The 17,261-nt window shown below is 49.7% G+C and overlaps 1 protein-coding gene across 3 annotated transcripts in view; it reads right to left on the reverse strand.

Moving 5' to 3' along the window:
• The window catches only part of MGLL (monoglyceride lipase), a 103,312-nt gene extending 90,324 nt beyond the window's left edge, over positions 1-12,988 (reverse strand). For 2 of the 3 annotated variants that reach the window (XM_068558959.1, XM_068558958.1), the window contains exons 1-2: positions 12,133-12,166; positions 11,517-11,661 (exon numbers count right to left, since the gene is read on the reverse strand). In XM_068558959.1, coding sequence (XP_068415060.1) covers positions 11,517-11,661; positions 12,133-12,142 — 155 coding nt within the window. In that variant the 5' untranslated portion in view covers positions 12,143-12,166. Of the gene's footprint in view, positions 1-11,516; positions 11,662-12,132; positions 12,167-12,868 lie in introns of those variants that run through there. The other variant, XM_068558960.1, reaches the window with a different exon arrangement.
• Between the last annotated feature and the right edge of the window lie 4,273 nt (positions 12,989-17,261).

Raw genomic sequence — 17,261 nt, forward strand, 5'->3', positions numbered from 1 at the left:
TGAGATGATCATGTGAGTTTTTTTTATTCTACTAATATAGTGTATTGTAGTAATTGAGTTTCAGATATTAAACCATCCTTGCATTCCAGGGATAAATCTCACTTGGTAATATTGTATAATCCTTTTTTCTGTTGTTGGATTCAGTTTGTTAGTATTTAACTGAGCATTTCTGCATCAATGTTTATAAGAAATATTAGCCTGTAGTTTTCTTTTCTTGCATGTCTTTGTTTGCTTTTGGTATCCCGGTAATAATGGCCACTTAGAATGAGTTGGGAAGTGCTTCCTCTTCTCTTTTAAGAAAAATCTGTGAATAATTAGTATTAATTCTTCTTTACATGTTTAGTAGATTTCAATAGTGAAGCCATCTGGGCATGGGCTTTTCTTTGTGGGTAGTTTTTTTGCTTATTAATTCGATCTCATTACTTGTTATAAGTCTATTCAGATTTTATTTATTTCTTCTTAGGTCAGTTTTGCTAGTTTGCATCTTTCTAGAAATGTGTTCACTTTACCTAAGTTACCTAATTTATTGGTGTACAATTGCTCATACTATTCCTTTATAACTTTTTATTTATGAAAGACTGGTACTAATGTTTCCTCTTTCATTTCTGATTCTAGTAATTTGAGTCTTCTCCCTTTTCTTCTTGATCAATCTAGAGATGTCAGTTTTGTTGATCTTGTCAAACAGCCAACTTTTGGATTTGTTTATTTTCTCTATGGTTTTTCTATTTTCTACTTCATTAATTTCTGCTCTCATCTTTATTGTTTCCTTCCTTCTGCTTGCTTTAGGTTTAATTTACTGTTCTTTTTCTAGTGTCTTAAGGAGATAGACTGGTCCTATAGCCACCTCTAGCTACAAATAACACTGGGAAGTGAGAATGGTTTTAATCAGGTGTAAATATTCCAATTAGTGCCCCCCTCCCCACCGGGGACAAAAATCAGTAAGAAAGAAGGAGGAATGGCTAGAGAGAAGGCAACTACTGGGTCTGCACAGTACTGACAGAGTTTGTCCCTGGTATCTCCCACTCTTGTGTCTGAACCTGCCTCAGGCCAGCCGGCCAGTAGGGTTTGCTGAAACCAGGTGGTCTTAGACACAAGACATCAAGGCAAAGGCAACTTCATACAGGCTGGGGCATCTACCATGGAATCACAGAAGCAAAAATGTGAAAAGTCAGGATCCTCATCCAAGTTGAATCATGGAAGATTTACCCAATTAGAGGAAAGACTCACAGAGGAAAGATCACGTGAAGACACAGCGAGAAGGTGGCCATCTACAAGCCAAAAGAGAGCTCTCACCAGAAACCAACCCAACCAGCACCTGGATCTTGGACCCTCAGCCTTCAGGACTGTGAGAAAAATAAATTTCTGTTGTTTAAGCCACCAGGTCTATGGTATTTTGTTATGGCAGCCCTAGCAGACTAATACAAGGGCCATTCAAATTCAGGCTCCTGTGATTCCAAACTCTTCTTCTGCCATGTACTGTAGACTACAGTTTCCAAAGACTTCCTGTCGTTTTCAGAACATACCTCCATGCCTGTGTGAAAGTGGTTCCTCCAACCACATTCAAGGGCCGGCTTAAAGTCACCTCAACTTTTCCCTGAAACCACCCCCTCCCCCCGAATAAATTGCCCTCACAAGCGAACTCCCACGGTGCTTGGAACTGTCTCCCTGATAAATGTGGGGAGATGTCTTCAAAGGCAGACAGGGGGCTGTTTCATTTCCATATCTCCAAGCCAGAATGAGACACGGCATGCACAAGATGTTCAGAAAGAACTCACGGGATCGGAGGTCTGCAGTCAAGCAGACCCTGGGTCTCCATGTCGCTCTGAGGACCCCCCCCATCGCTGTCTACCACAGCGCTGAGTTTACATCTGGAGCTCCGTTAACGCCCACTGAATCATCCCCCACATCAAGAGGAAGCTGACGCCACTCCAGATTCTGGTGTCCACGCTGACTTCTGTGCCAACACGGAAAACACTGTCTGCCGTCCTGCAGTTCCCACTTGTAGGTGTGTCTTCACACACAGACCTTTACTTCAAAGTTAAATTGGCTAAAACCCAGCCACCTAGTATCCCAGGGGATCACCTGTAGGGAATGTTCCCATCCTAGGTGTTACTAACTCGTTCATTCATACTTCTGGATTTAGGTGCTGCATTTCCTGCACAGTTAGCCCCTCTGACCTACACTTGATGGAAATGCTCTGTTCTTTTCCTAGAAAACCATGCCAGAAGGGATTTTTGAGACTCATCTAGCCCAATCATCTTACTCTAAATACGGGAAGTTCATTCATTCATTCAACAAACATGTTTAGATCCCTTAGTTTGTGCCAGGCACAAAACTCTATATAAGGGGCACGCACTAAGGAAGCATGAATTCTGCCCTGGAGAAGCTCACAGGTTGTTCTACCACTATGAGATGCAAAACACACCAGAGCTACATAAAATACAAAACCCTCTGGGAACTTGCTGGAAGGTCTAATTGAGGGTACCTTGTCTAGAGTCACTCAGAGGCAGAAATAAAATTTCAACACTGGTTTCCCAAATCTCAGCACAAAAATCTTTTCCATTGTTGAATGTGATAGATTCAACCATGGCCACAAACTATCCTCCCCTCACCTTGCTCCGTGGATGCGTCCCCACCGCCTCTGGCTGACTGACTTCGACATTTGCAAACTCGACACAAGCAGAGACTTGGAAAGCACGTTGTTGCTCACGAAACACTGCCACCCTAACGGCCTGGGAAAGGAGGACAGGGGATGTGGGGAAGAACAGCCGTGCTCCCGCCAACAGCCTGCCAGGGCCAGACACTTGAGACCAGCAGCCCCCCGCCAGCCGCCAGCCCTGCGCAGAGACACATGGAGAGCCCAGCCAAGACTAGCACAAGGACTGCCCAGCTGAGCCCAGCACAGGGCACCAACCCAGAGAATTCCTGATGCACCGACCCCCTGCCACTGCAGACACGGCAGGTGCCAGGACGGCCCTTGTAGCACAAGCTCATTCTGTAGCACAAGCATCTCCACACACCCGGGCCCGCAATCGGGACCGAAGGAGAAACACACGGCAAGGACTGAAGCCACTGAAGATGGGACTCTGAGAAGCGGGTGGGTCTGTCTGCACTGGCCCCCAGCCTCCCTCCCTAAGAGTCGTTTGGTCCTCCAGCCAGTCAAGAGTGACACCTCAAACACTGTCACAGAGGTCTCATGTGACATGAAAGAAAGTATCTAATTTGCTAACTATGTGTTATCTCAAAAAGAATTTCACCACCAACGGCTTCCCCATGACTTTGTAAACTAAGCATCTATAGAAGTTTATCATGGAGTTTGAAATCTCACTGAAATGGAACTGAGTTTTAACTGTTAAGGAAAAAAAAAGTAAAAACCTGGAGTCTGGGGAAAGCACACAGCCTGCAACATGGCGAGAGAGGTCAAGGTGGAGTTTGTAAAGGTTACTGCTTCGCCTCTGGTTCTATGTGACTGATGCCGGCCAGGAAGGTGGAAGGGAGTAAGGAAGGGTGGTGAGTAACAGACATGCCCACGGTCCCCAGAGCTCACCAGCCAGACGGTGGAGGCAAAGAGGACACACATCTCATTACTGGGTGCCAGGCACTGACCACCCACTGATGTCTAACTGTATAATCACCTGGGGGAAAGGTGAGAAGACCGACACACTGGTCCAGTGACGGCCCCCACCCCGTCCGTGTGGACTCAGGCTGGTCCTGGGGCCTGGCTCCACGGCCTTCGCCATTCTCCGCTGCACCATCCGGCCGTGCACATACCGCTACAAGAGTGACTGAACGGGAAGAACAGAGCGGAGCTCCTAAAATGTCTAAAGGCAGCGCTTCCTAAGCGGGGGCCTTTCATCTCTAATCCAGCCGCCGTGGACAGCCTGGGGGAAACTGGCCTGCTTTGACCAGGAGAGCCTGCAGCTTCCTCCCTGCCTTCCAGCTCCTTCTCTCGCCATTCTTTCTCCCACCCTCCCCCCACTCCACTCGGGGCCCCTACCTCCTCTGATTCTTCTCCTTTGTTCCCAGAGGCCTCCTGGGCTCCTCTTCCCACCTCTGGGTCTAAGTCCGTCTCCTGCGTCCTCCTGAGGTCCGTCTACCCCTGCTCCTCAGCCCCCCCTGGGCACCGCATAGGTGCCCACACACTCTTCACCACTGAAAACAGAACCACCAGAACAGAGGCGTGGGAGATGATTCCTCTGGTGGGGGCAGGGGGCGGGGAGAAGGGTGGCAATTAGGACCTCTCTAAGCCGGGCCCCAAGCCAGACATTTGTTTAAACGCTTACTGGGAAGGGCTGATCTGTGCTTTAAACCCACAAGAGGAAGGTGTGGGAGCAGCTTCTGAGAGACGGGGTGGGGTGGAAGAACTCCGGGATTGCCCTCTGGCCCCGCCAGCCCCCCGTGACCGTGCTCACCCTCTGAGCCACCTCCCCAGCACATGATGAGCTTGCACAGAGTGCTGGGGTCACGGGCCGCCCCGACCTTGACAGTCTGGGGGAGTCTGTGACCCACCGTCCTTTCTGGGAAACGGCATATACTCGCACATCATGATGGCAACAGGTCCGCAGACTCCACCCCCTAAACCCTCCACCAGCCGCGGGAAGCCCCCAGGGAGGACGCACTGCCCAAACCCTCCTTCTGTTCTGCCCCTCCTCTTCCTCCCTCCTCCCCATTTCCTTCCAGAAGGTTAATGAGAAGAGCTCCTTTGAACCTTTCTGAGGAAAGTGAGAAGCTTTCCACCCCTGCATACCAGAGAGCCTGCCGAACGCCAGAGCAGAGCCTGATGGCCAGCAAAGTGCGGGAGGGACGCCTGCCGCGAGACGCAACAACGTGACACAGAGCAAGCTCCTCTGGCGGCCCTCCTCCCTGCACCCCCCCCCCGGGAGTGGACCAGGCCCTCGATACAGAGAAAACGTCACCCCCAGTCCCACTCGATGGCCACCACTGCCTCCCCACCCCCACCCCAGTGAACAAGTCTTGTGAAGTGAAAGCACCTCCTCCAACAAGAGACTCGGCTGACCCTTAATATGGGACAAGGGTCATCCTGTAATCTCAGCTGCAAAGATTCGCACCACTAAGGACCGTTTCCCCATTGACACAATAACCCATGTTTGGCTGGCACTGGGGGACAAAGTGCGCCTGGGATCAGCATCTCTACCTAAAAGCTGCCAAGAGACAGACAATGGTGAACATGGCTCTCGTTCAGGAAGCAGCTTATTTTGCTATTTTTTTTCTTCAACTCCACTGCAAACAAAGCCAGACTTGTATCTGCAGAACATTCTTATAGCAACTGGAAAAAATTATCCCTTAACGTAGCTGTTGGAAAAATCAACTGCAAGAAGAGCAGCGGCCTTTCCTCTCGCCATCAAAAGATCTTTGCTGTTTGAAGAATCTTTAAAAAAAAAAAAAAAAAAAAAAGCCCAGAAGAGATGCCCTATTTAAAAATAAGGCAGTTTGCTGTGCTGTAAGAAAGGCAGAAGCACCAGGAGGAGGACCAACGGCTCCTCACAAGAGGAAGGAACTTTTGGAAATTCTTAAAATAGGCAAGAGAAGTCTGAAGTAGTACTGGAAGGCAGTGATCTGATTAAAAATAATGTCCTTGCTATAAAACGCATAGTAAGGTCCATTTTCTCAGTGTCTACGTAGGAATTTCATGAGCCAACACATATAAGTCAAAGGTGGCTTTTGATTCCTCAGCGGGGGGAGAAGATGGAAGACAGGATTCCTCTCCTACCTTCATGCAATCGACCGCTCCCGCATTAGCATTTTCCTGGTGATGCCCGCAGTGTGGTTCGTTGTGCAGCCCCGATACCTCTCTCTCCTCCATTTTTCCTACTGGCTTATCAGGGATGCTCTAGCAAGGTGTCCCACAGCGCCTGGAGCGCCACATGTCCTCCTGTCAGAGAGCAGCCCCGGGTCTTCAGAGCGGAGCAATCTAAAGGTGTTCCCTGTGCGCTGTCACCCAGGGAGACACCTGGGAGCGCCCCCCGCCACCATCACCACCACACACGGTCAGTCCCCTGCAACTTGAGGTGCCACTACCACGCCTGACTCAGCCCCCTTCACCTGCCACCTGGATGATGGCAAACACCTCCAGCCAGCTGGCTGTCCAAGTCACAAGCCTGACTGCACCACTTCCTGGCCTAACACCTGTCCATGGCTCCCCACCCCTTGAGGCTCAAGTTCAAGCCTGCAGCTTGGCCTTCTGGATCCTGGGCGCCTGGCCCCACCCATCCACCTTTCTAGCTTCACTTGGTTCCCTGCCCTGCACGCCCTTCTCACAGGAGCAGTACCGCTCAAGGGCGCTGGCTGGAAGGGTGAGGAGGAGCTGAAATTCAGCCCACGCTCTGCTCACCAAACCTCACACCTGTGAGGCCACGTCTACCTGGATGGGCTCCTTTGTCTAACTTGAACCAAGGTGTTGTGTGGCCAGCAGCGGTCCCGTCTCCAGGTACCTGCCCCTTGTACAATAACTATGCCCACCGCTTCCTGAAACACAGCGGCCTTTGCTCCTCTCTCCCCACCCTGGTGCCCAGCTCTGTCTGGGACACGCAGGCTTCAATAAACCAGGGTCTGCTAACCGACTTCTTGGGTGGCAGCATGGCTATGGCTAAGCGGGAAGAGCGGACACTCATGGAGCTGAGCCCTCAGGGCCTGCCTTCCTGCAGAGGCTCTGGGGAGCCCAAGAGCTATCCCAGACCCTCACAATCGGGGGAAGGTCCAAGGGGCTGGGCTGGGAGATAGATGCATGGCGGTCCTCACACCCTTGGAGACCAAGAGAATGGAGTTCAAAGTGGCTACTTTTAGGGACAGTGAAAGGATGTGATTTGCTTGGCCCTGGGGACGTACCAACCAAAGGTAAGTGATTCGGTAACGCCTAGCCACACAGGCGGCAGGAGTTCAGAGGGGGTGGGGTCACGAGGGCTGCAGGGGCCCACAGAGAGGAAGAAACACTCCAAGAAACACAGACCCCGGGGAACGTTGCCCACGACACTGAACCCACACCGTGAGCAGCGGGGAGAAAGGCACCAAGTAACTGACACACAACCTAATTGGAAAGCCTAAGGCGGAGGAGAGGACGGGCAGATGCCAATCTGATCTAAGGGAACAGAATTTCCAGAGGGCGGGCCGTCGAAATCAAGTCCAACCAGATGATGGAGACTCTGCCTCCCTGTGGTCTGGACCAGGTTGGCCGGGAGGGGCCCAGCTCCTAGAGTCACAGATGCCACACCCAAGTGGTTGGTGGCTGATGGAAGGACATAATGAGGGTGGCAGGAAGGGAGGACGTTCTCTAGCATTTAACTACATCCCAGCTTCAGGGAATGGCTTCTTCTCCAGGTAAATATGCATAGGTGGGAGGAAGTGCCCTAAGGCGTCATCGCCCGAAACTCCAGACACAGACTGCGAAGGCCTCGTGGAGAAAGGGAGCAAAGTGACCCAGGAAAGGGTAGGGCAGGGGTAGGGGATGTCAGCTGAGCCCCGCTCTGGGGAATGGGAATAAAGAGGGGAGGAGGAGTCCTGGCATGTTGATTCTAGATCCACCGACAACAGCCACGGCTCTGAGAACACAGGGAGGTTCCGGAAACGACGCCACGCCACCCTCCTTAGTCCAGCCCCTGCCATGGGCCCCACTCCCAGCACCTTGTCACCAAGAGGAAAGTCCTGACAACCACACCGGCTGAGAATGCGAGGGGGCAGCTTGGGCGGGCGGAGCCGGGGAGGGGAGAGGAGGCATCCACGGCGGCCAGTGGCCACAGGGTCACTGGAGGAAGGCCAGCTCCTGAGTGGAGGCAAGAAAAGAGAAGCGGGCAAAGCCACGCAGCCTGGAGAAGGGGCTCCGGGGCTCAGGTTGGGAGGCCCCTGCAAAGGTAGGGGCTCTGGAGCGTCCACTGAGGAGTCACCCAGGCATCTGCATCAGGCCATCGGCCCGTGGAGGGACAGTGCTCTTTGAAACGGCCCCCTCGGCACACTGGCTGTTATCACCACAGAAGCTGGAGGAGAGCCCGGTCAGTTCCTCAGCGTCGGGCGGGGGTGGGGTGCTCCCCAGAGACAGCACACTCAGCACGGGGGGAGCCCCTGCTCGAAGGAGCATCTGGGCATTTATTCCACAAGTGTCTACTTCACACCGGCCTTGCGGACAGACAGATGGGCATGACCGGCCCATGCCGGGAACTAACCGCCCAGAAGGTTGCAGCTGTGCGATCACACAATTACAGCGAGCTCTCTAGCCGTCCTGGTCCAGCAGAACCAAGGGAGGACTTCTTTGGAGCCAAGTCATCAAACTGAGTATTGTTTCAGGCCCCCACCCCCGCCCCCCAACGATGTTGCCCAGTCATTCATCCCGTGGGGCAGGATGGCTAAGTAATATTCAGAAGTTAATTCAAGGTTGCCCTTTAAGTGGACTGAAGGCCCCATGGTGGACTGAATCCAAAGGTGTGAAATACTATCCAAGGGCACGAGAGACCATAGAGCAACTCAAGCCTCACCTGGGCTAGTCTCCACTACCCTGAAAACACCATCAGTGGAAACTTGCTGAAGAACCAGTATTTTACAATTCCAAAGTACGGAGTCTCGATAAGGCAGCCAGCCCCCAGGGCATCAGAAGATTCTGTTTCAGAATGGATCATATTTTAATCTATTTCCCACTTTTAATATATTATGAAGAAACAATTAGGGAGGATTAATTATTCTATTATTCTTTACCATAAGAAGTGACCTTCACCCTAACAAAAAATATAAGAATTTATCAGGAAGACAATACCTAGACGAAAAGTCTGTCTTCCTTAGTAAGAGACTTGGAACCAGAGGAATGTGGACAAAATGCAGTTGGACCAGCTTTAAAAGAGGGAAAATAATGATAACATCTGCCTCACAGGTTGATGTGAAGATAAAATGGGATCATGTCTAAGAGACTAGTCCAGACTCCAGAACACACGATACTCGATTAATATGAGATAATTCTGCTACACCTTAAGTACAACGTTTGTTGTTACCGTAAATACTACCAGATGAGCACGAATCTGCCTTGGCGTTACCAAGCGTAGGCTTTAAGCCTCTGGTTCATAATGATTAAAGACTGAGCCTCTGGCCTGCTCTGTTAAAAACAGCATTGAGTTTGGACGCACACGTGGTAACAGCGATCCCAGGAATCGCCTTCGTCTTTCCCAGGGCCCAGTGTGAGGAGGCCAGTATTTGTAGAGACACAATTTGTTTCCATCAGCAGGTTAAGCCAGTTTCCCAGTGTGGCTGATGCCCATGACCCTGTGTCGCTCTGAGCCGCCTGCAGAGCTGGTCTGGGAACCCAGCAAATCCTCCGGGGGCTGAATGTTCTGGCAGGTGTTCTGAACAGGCCCAACTTGTTGACCAGAAATCCAACCCATCCCAGTGCCAACTAACAGAGACAGGCACCGACCCCTCTGTTGGACACTGTCTGTAAGACAGTGGCTTCTGAGGTCCCAAGGGCCTCTGCGGGAAAGATTTTTTAAAAGGAGCAGAGAAAAGGGACATTTGCTGGTGTTTTCCCCACCGATTAGAGCAGACAAGACTCTGAGCTAACTGGGGGAAAGACCGTGGAGGACACTCCCTGGAGGGGAAAGGCGGAGGCCAGTGGTCCCCTCCCGCTCCTCGAGGCAGCAGTGCTGACAGAAGCAGCAGAGCTGACCCAGAGCAGCAAGAGGGCAGGGCTGCCACACTGCTATCTGCCAGAGCAGCTGGGCTCAGCTTCTCCGATAGGGACGCGCTCCCTCACCAGTCGGCACAGACCTCTGCCCTGAGGCCCCCCGCTGCGTCCTCACCACTCGGCCTGCCCTGACCCCTCCCCCAGGACGCCAGGATGCGGCATCTGTCACCGCGGGGGCCTCCAGGACTTTCCAACTGGTCAGGGCCGGTGGGGAAATGTTTTAAGGACCCCCTGACAGAGGGAGTTTATTGACCTGCATCATCTCAGGGGGTGGAGGTTGGGCAGGTAGGCGGGCGGCCTCTCTTCCACAGCCCAGGGCCCAGCTGCCTCAACCATCCACCCCCGTTCTTATTCCCATCAGCGTCCGCTGCAAGGTAAACACTGACCCCAAGAGACTGTCGGTTTAAACAACTGGGAGTGGCGGTCTGCCACCTCTAACGAGAGGTCCCCACAGTGCGACTCGGGGTGGAGACTGTGAAGACCACTCTCAGCCCAAGTAAGGGCAGCCATCGGCTTTCGCCCACCCACTCAGCACCGCCCCGCCCCATCTGAGGACCGCAGGGTCTCCCTTCCACCGACCTCGAGCGAGGACAACCTCCCCACTTAACCAGGAAAGCCCCCAAAGTCTGAGACTCAAACATCACAAACTTAGCTCCCAATTCTTTGTCTTTTTTTTGTATATTGATCAAATAATGCACTACATACCACGAAGTTGTTAGAAATTAAACCAAGAGTGTGCACTTGTACTGCCACTTAAGTCAGAATGGAGAATTAATGATAACGCTTGACAACCCCACCTCCTTGTCTGACACACATGCATATACACACACACTCTCTCTTCTAGAGGAAATCTTTAAGAAGGAGATGGCCAGACCTGTAGGAACTCTTAACTGCCCATTGCAATAGCCGGTTTATATGGCTGCCCTGAAGCTATGATTTTAAACCAGGTCTTTAAAGTCCATATCTCTGCTTTCGTTTTTTAATGTGCAGCTACCTGGATTATACACACCTTGTTGAAAATGTAGGAGGAATTTTGTACCCGTAGTAGGGTTGGGTGATGACTGAAACATAAAGGGAGACATAATCCTATAATCCACACCACACCATACATGTCCCCTAGGAGACAAAAGGCCTGTGAAACAGGTAACATGTCCATGGAACAGAAAATGTTCACTTGTCACTAGGCCAATTGGTTACCGCAAATAATTTCTTTCCCTGAACAACACAAACAAGCAGGGTTTTCCCTATTTCGTACAAGAGGAGGGAAGCAGGAGACCAGCTGTCTTACTGTGTGCAGTCCCAACGCCTGTTTCTAATAGCAAGACAAATCCTTGATGGAAAATGTACAAAGTAATTGAGCTGGCAAGAAATCAGAAGGAAACACCCAGACCCCTTTCTTTCTGTGACATAGGTATGACACCTTCTGAAGCTCATACTCAAACAGGAAAAGAGAACAAAAGTTACTATATATACATGATTTTGATTTTCTTATCTGATTAGGTGGTTTTCTGTAATTGTTGGGTTGGATTTTAAAGGAATGCCTGTACAACAGGAAATCAACTCCAGTACAAAAAATAAAGTCATGTGGAATTTTTGAAAACTGCCATACGGTAGAATCCGTATCCTAGTTGTTATAATGAAAATAGAACGTCTGCTTCTTAATTTTAAAAAAAGATGATGTATAAATCTCAGTTCTGTTAGCCCGCTGTACCTGATGTTAAAATGGCACGTGAAGTTGGTCACGGAGAAAGTGGCCGCACAAGAGCTGCACCCAAAGGGGGAGGGGGGCACGAACCCCCCCCCCCAGGGCACAGCCGGATAGCTCTCGGGGGAGACTTACCTGGGTGTGCCTGAGGGTTTCCAGTACCGGCAGAAGAGGTACTGTCCGTCGGCGTTGACCAGGTGAGGGAGGTCCTGGTATGGAACACTCTGCGGGGTCCGCCTGGGAGAACTTTCCTCCGGCATTCTGAAAGGATCTTCAGGTCCTGGGAAGGAAGAAGGACACATTCCAAAGTCAGGGATATGGCAAAACACATAGAGATCAGGAAGGAAACCTTGTTCAGAGTCAGTAACAATTTTTTAAAGCAGGTTAAAAACAAAAAACAAAAAACCTCCATTTCAAAGATTTTTTAAAGTACATATATATTTCTTAAGACTGAAAAATCCCATTTGTTCTTAAGAAAAATGCTCACTTTATTTTTTAAGTGCCTCATTACAGCTTTTTCCCCCTTCCCATCTGTGTTTATTTTAAATCATTTCAGGAAACTTCATCTTAAAGACTATTTTAGCTGTAATCAAGTGGAAATTATAGTCAGCTCTGTGGGTATAAAGACCCAGCTGCAAAAGACCCATCTATCTTAAAATCCCCAAGGAAGTTTCAAAGGGGCGCGATAATGAGGTGGATGATAGTCCGATTAATTCCTCCTGTCTGAAATTCCAAGGATGCCATGACAAACCTGTTTCCATCACGTCCTGGCTTTTGCGGTCCACAACCACACAGCCTTGACAGTTAGAGCCAGGCAAACACGGGCTGTTCCCTCATCTCTGCGGTCACAGGGCGGCCTGCACAGCGCCCCACGCCCCTGCTTCCCACCTCGCGCCCTGGCTCCCAGATGCCGCCTGGGCTTGAAGGGTGCGGCGCCCTCTCAGCTCTCCGGGGCCGCCCTCCCTCCGCGGGGCGGGCAGCGGGCGCCTGCGAGCCTCCACTACTAGTTCACCATCACTTTTCCTAAACAAACCACTGAGGCGGGGTGAAGGGGGGGCCGGGAGCCCGGCGCCCACTGCCCGGGAAGCCAGGGAACCAGCTCCGCGCTCCCAGGCCCCCGCACACGCACACATGCGGGTCCCCGAGGAAAGTCACCCGGGCTCCCGACAAACTTTGTTCCCCTCCCGTCTCCACCAGCGCGGGCAGCACAGCCCCGCGCTGTCTCTGGAGGTGCCGCCAGCTGCTCTGCTCGCGGGCGGGCACGGGGACACGGAGTTGACGGGTCCAAGTTGGCTCGGGGCTGCTGCTGGGGAGCGGGGCGCGCGCGCACCGATGTACACACAGACACGCGCGCACTCGTGCACACGCGCGCAGGGGCGCGGGAGCCCACGCCGAGCCCGGACGCGGGGACGCGGGAGCGCGGGGACCCGGGGCTGCCCCACCCGGGGACGGCGCGGCAGCCGGGGGCGGGGACGGGAGGCAGTTACCGGGGCCACGAGCGCCGCTGTCGCGTCCCCGAGCTTGGTCCTCGTCTGTGGCGGGCCAGGGCCAGAGAGCTGCGCGCCGCCGGCTCCGAGGAGACAGGGCGCGGCGTCCGCGCCGCCACTTATCCCGGCTCTCGGCGGGGGCGGCCGGAGGGGGTGGGAACGCGAGAGGCGGCGCCGGGCCCACGTGTGCGGCCGGCGGACCCACCACGCGCTCCTCCCCGCCGGCCGCGCCCCGGGGTGGCCGCCGGGGACTGTCACTCCCCGAACGGAGACGGCTCTCGGGAGCCTCCGCGGCGGGAGGACACGCCACACCCACGCGCGCACACACCACGCGCACACACCCACCCGCACAGAGACACATGCAGGGACACACATGCACACAGACCTCCCCACAGACACACACACGTGGGCACCACACATACACACATGCAAACAACAAACCGCACGGATACACACTCAACACACAAAGACACATGCGATCCACAGAGACACACAAACCCACATAACACATAAAAAGGAACAGAGAGGCACTCAGACACAGACACCCCATGCAGACAGAGACACACACACACACCACACAGACACACACACACAGAAAGCTGGGGGGTTGGGGGAGGACGTGCACAATCGCCAAGAGGTAGGGTAGAGGCAGACAAGTGCAGGCCTTGCCCCAGAAACCCTCCCTGGGCGCCTAACAAGACCCCTGGGAACAGGGAGTTCCGAACAGCATCCAGTGCAGCTGGCAGTGTAGCTGGGGCACAGGGACAGCACTGGATCAGAGTCTAGACCACCTGGGCTCAGCATCAGCACCTCCAATTTGCCTGTGGGGCTTCGTCTCCTCACCTGCAACCCACGACTGACAATACCTCTGTCCCTGAGTGACAGGTGCCCCCGCTCACACTGACCTCGGAAGGCCTTCGCGTCCTTCCTTCTTTCACAAACAACTTTACACCATAGCAGTGTTGAAAAGAACCACTGTCCTCCAGAAACTGCCATCTCAGGGTCACACGTCTTGAAGGGGGAGGAGACCCAGGCTGCTTAAGGCCTGTGCTCTAAATTAAGAAATACAACGAGCGAAGCCGTTGAGAAGCCGCTTGGGGGTAAGCGCTGCGGAGAGGGGTGGCTAAGTGACAGGACCCAGGCACGGCCAGTCTGGAGCGGCCGTCTCGGAGCAGAGAGCCCGGAGGCGGAGGCTGGCACGCTGCGAGCACCTGCATTAGAATTTATTCAAGAAGTGGCCACTGGGGACCAATGGACGTTGTGGGGGACCCAAAGCCCACCAAGTCCCCTGTATGCAGCTTTCAGATTTTCCCAGCTCCAGCATCTCATGATTTTGAATACACACTGTGAAAGTTTGGGGGACAGTTTTCAGCAGAACCCCAGTGGAAGTGGTGCTTAAGAGCCTGAAGAGTCTCTCCTAGTTTGGTTACCAACGTAAACGACAGCACGGGGGGTTGGTCAGCGCCCACACTGGGAGTTAAGAGAGTGGGATTGCGCTGTTCTGTATCTGGCTTTTTTTTTTAATTAAACTTTTTATTCTGAGAAAATTGTAGACTCGATTATTCAATTATATAAATGTAGATTCAATTCAGAGAGATGCTGTGTACCCTTTAATCCAGAGGTAACATCTTGCAAAACTATATAGGGCCATGTCACAACTGGGATATGGATGTTGACATAACCTTCCAACCCCACAAAGATCCCTCATGTTGCCCTCTTTTAGTCACACCCTCTGCTCTCCCACCCCCACTGGTAACCACTAAGATGTTCTCCATCTCTAAACTTTTGTAACTTCAAGAAGTTGTATAAACTGAATTGCACAGTGTGTAGCCTTCTAGGATTCGCTTTTTTCTTTCAGCATTTCCAGGTTGTCACGTAGTATCCTATGGTATGGACGTACCACATGGTTTAACAGTTTCACCAGGTGAAGGACGTCTGCATCGTTTTCAGTGTGTGGCTACTATGAATGAAACTTCCGTAAACATTCATCTGCAGGTTTTTGCATTTCTCTGGGATAAATGTCCTGGAGTACAATTTGCTGGGCCCTATGGAAACTGCATGTTTAGTTTTTTAAGAGACTGCCGAAATGTATTTCCGAGTGGTTGTCCCATTTCATTTTCCCACCAGAAATGTATGAGAGATCCAGTTTCTCATCATCCTCGTCCGCATTTACTGTTGTCACTGTTTCTTTGTTTTCGTTTTGCCATCCTGTTAGATATGTAGTGGTATCTCATTGTGATTTTAATTTTCATTTGTCTAATGGCTCATGTTGAGTATTTTTTATGTACTTATTTGCCATCTGTATATCCAATTTACTGGATGCCTCTTCACGGCTTTTGACCATTTTCTAGTTGGATTTTTTTTTAGTTCCTATTTGTTTTAGTTTTTGTTTTTACTGTGAGTCCTGAGAGTTCTTTTATATTTTAGATATTAATCATTTGTTGGATATGATTTGCAAATATTTTCTCCCATTTGTAGCTTGTCTTTTCATCTTGTTTGGATTTTGTTTTAGTTCCTATTTGTTTTAGTTTTTGTTTTTACTGTGAGTCCTGAGAGTTCTTTCTGTATTTTAGATATTAATCATTTGTTGGATATGATTTGCAAATATTTTCTCCCATTTGTAGCTTGTCTTTTCATCTTGTTAATGTGGTCTTTTGCAAAGCAGTTTTTAATTTTTATAACAGTTTATCAATTTTTCACCTTATGGAGTCTGCTTTTGGTGTCAAGTCTAAGAACTCTTTACCTCGTACTACATTTGAAGATTTTCTCCTATGTTTTTCTCTTTATATTTTACATTTCAGCCTCTGATTTAGTCTAGGTTAACTGTTATATAAGGTGTGAGACTTAGATCAGTTTTGTTTTTTGTGTTTTTTGTCTGTTGATGTCCAATTGCTCCAGTTTGCTGAAAAGGCTTCCCCCGCCTTCCACTGAATTGCCCAACTTGTTAGATCTGTTTCTGGATTCTCTATTCTGTTCACTGATCTATGTGTCTATTTCTTCATCAGTACCTCACTGTCTTCATTATTGCAGCAATCTAATAAATCTTAAGATTGGATAAACTGATTCCTCCCACTTTATGCTTATTTTATACATTTTTAGCTATTCTAGTTCCTTCACCTTTCAATATAAATTTTAGAATAATCTTGTCTATATCTATAAAAAGTCTTGGTAGGATTTTGATAGGAATTGTGTTAAACATGTACATCAATCTGCTGATGACATGTTTTTACTATGTTGATTCTTCTTGGTATGTCACTCCATCTATTTAGGTCTTCTCTGAGTTCTCTCAGTGTCGTATAGTTTTTAGTATACATGTTTTATACATGTTTTGTCAGATTTACATCTTTTTTCAAATAATTGTAAATGTCATGTATTTTTAATCTCAGTTTCCATGTATTCACTTCCAGTGCATGGAAAGACAACTGATTTTTGTAGGTTCATCTTGTATCCTCTGACCTTGCTGAACTCACTTAGTAGGAGGGTGTTTGTTGTTGTTGTTTGTTTTTGTAGCTTCCTTGGGATTTTCCATATAGACTATCATTATATTTGGAGTGAGTTTCTTGTGGGCAACGTATAGTTGGTTCATTTTAAAAAATTAATTCTGCCAATCTCTGTCTTTTAATTGGTATATTTAGAACATTTACTGTAACGACTGTTAAGTTAGGGCTTAAGTCCACCATTTTACTTGTTTTCTGTTATTTCTTTTTCCTTTTTCTGTTTTCTTTTTCTTGCCTTCCTGTGGGTTACTGGAACAGGATCTTTTTATAATTCTATACATTTTTATTTATCTGTACTGTGTTTGAGTGTATTTCTTTGTATAGACTTTTAGTGGTTGCTCTAGTATTGCATATATATATAGCATATATATATTGCATGTATATTACACATATATACATATATGTACACACATATATCATGGTTCACTGATGTCATTTTACCAGTTCTAGTGAACTGTAAAAACCTAACATCTCCTTATGTCCCTTCACTCTCCCCCACTTATACTACATTTGTCAAATATTTCCTCTGTGTACTTTGAGAACCACATCAGACTGTGTTATAATTTTTGCTTTGACCATCAGATATAGTTTAGAAAACTCGAGAGGAAAAGTAAAACCTATTTTATTTCCATGTATTTTTGCTCACCATGTTCTTTCTTCCTTCCTGGTATTCCAAGGATCATTTTTTTTTTTATTTTATTTATTTATTTATTTATTTATTTATTATTTATTATTTATTTATTATGTTTATTTTTGGCTGTGTTGGGTCTTCCGTTTCTGTGCGAGGGCTTTCCCCAGTTGCGGCGAGCGGGGGCCACTCTTCATCGCGGTGCGTGGGCCTCCCACCATCGCGGCCTCTCCCGTTGCGGAGCAGAGGCTCCAGACGCTCAGGCTCA

Source organism: Eschrichtius robustus, chromosome 12, assembly GCF_028021215.1.
Source record: "Eschrichtius robustus isolate mEscRob2 chromosome 12, mEscRob2.pri, whole genome shotgun sequence".
Lineage (NCBI taxonomy): Eukaryota > Metazoa > Chordata > Mammalia > Artiodactyla > Eschrichtiidae > Eschrichtius > Eschrichtius robustus.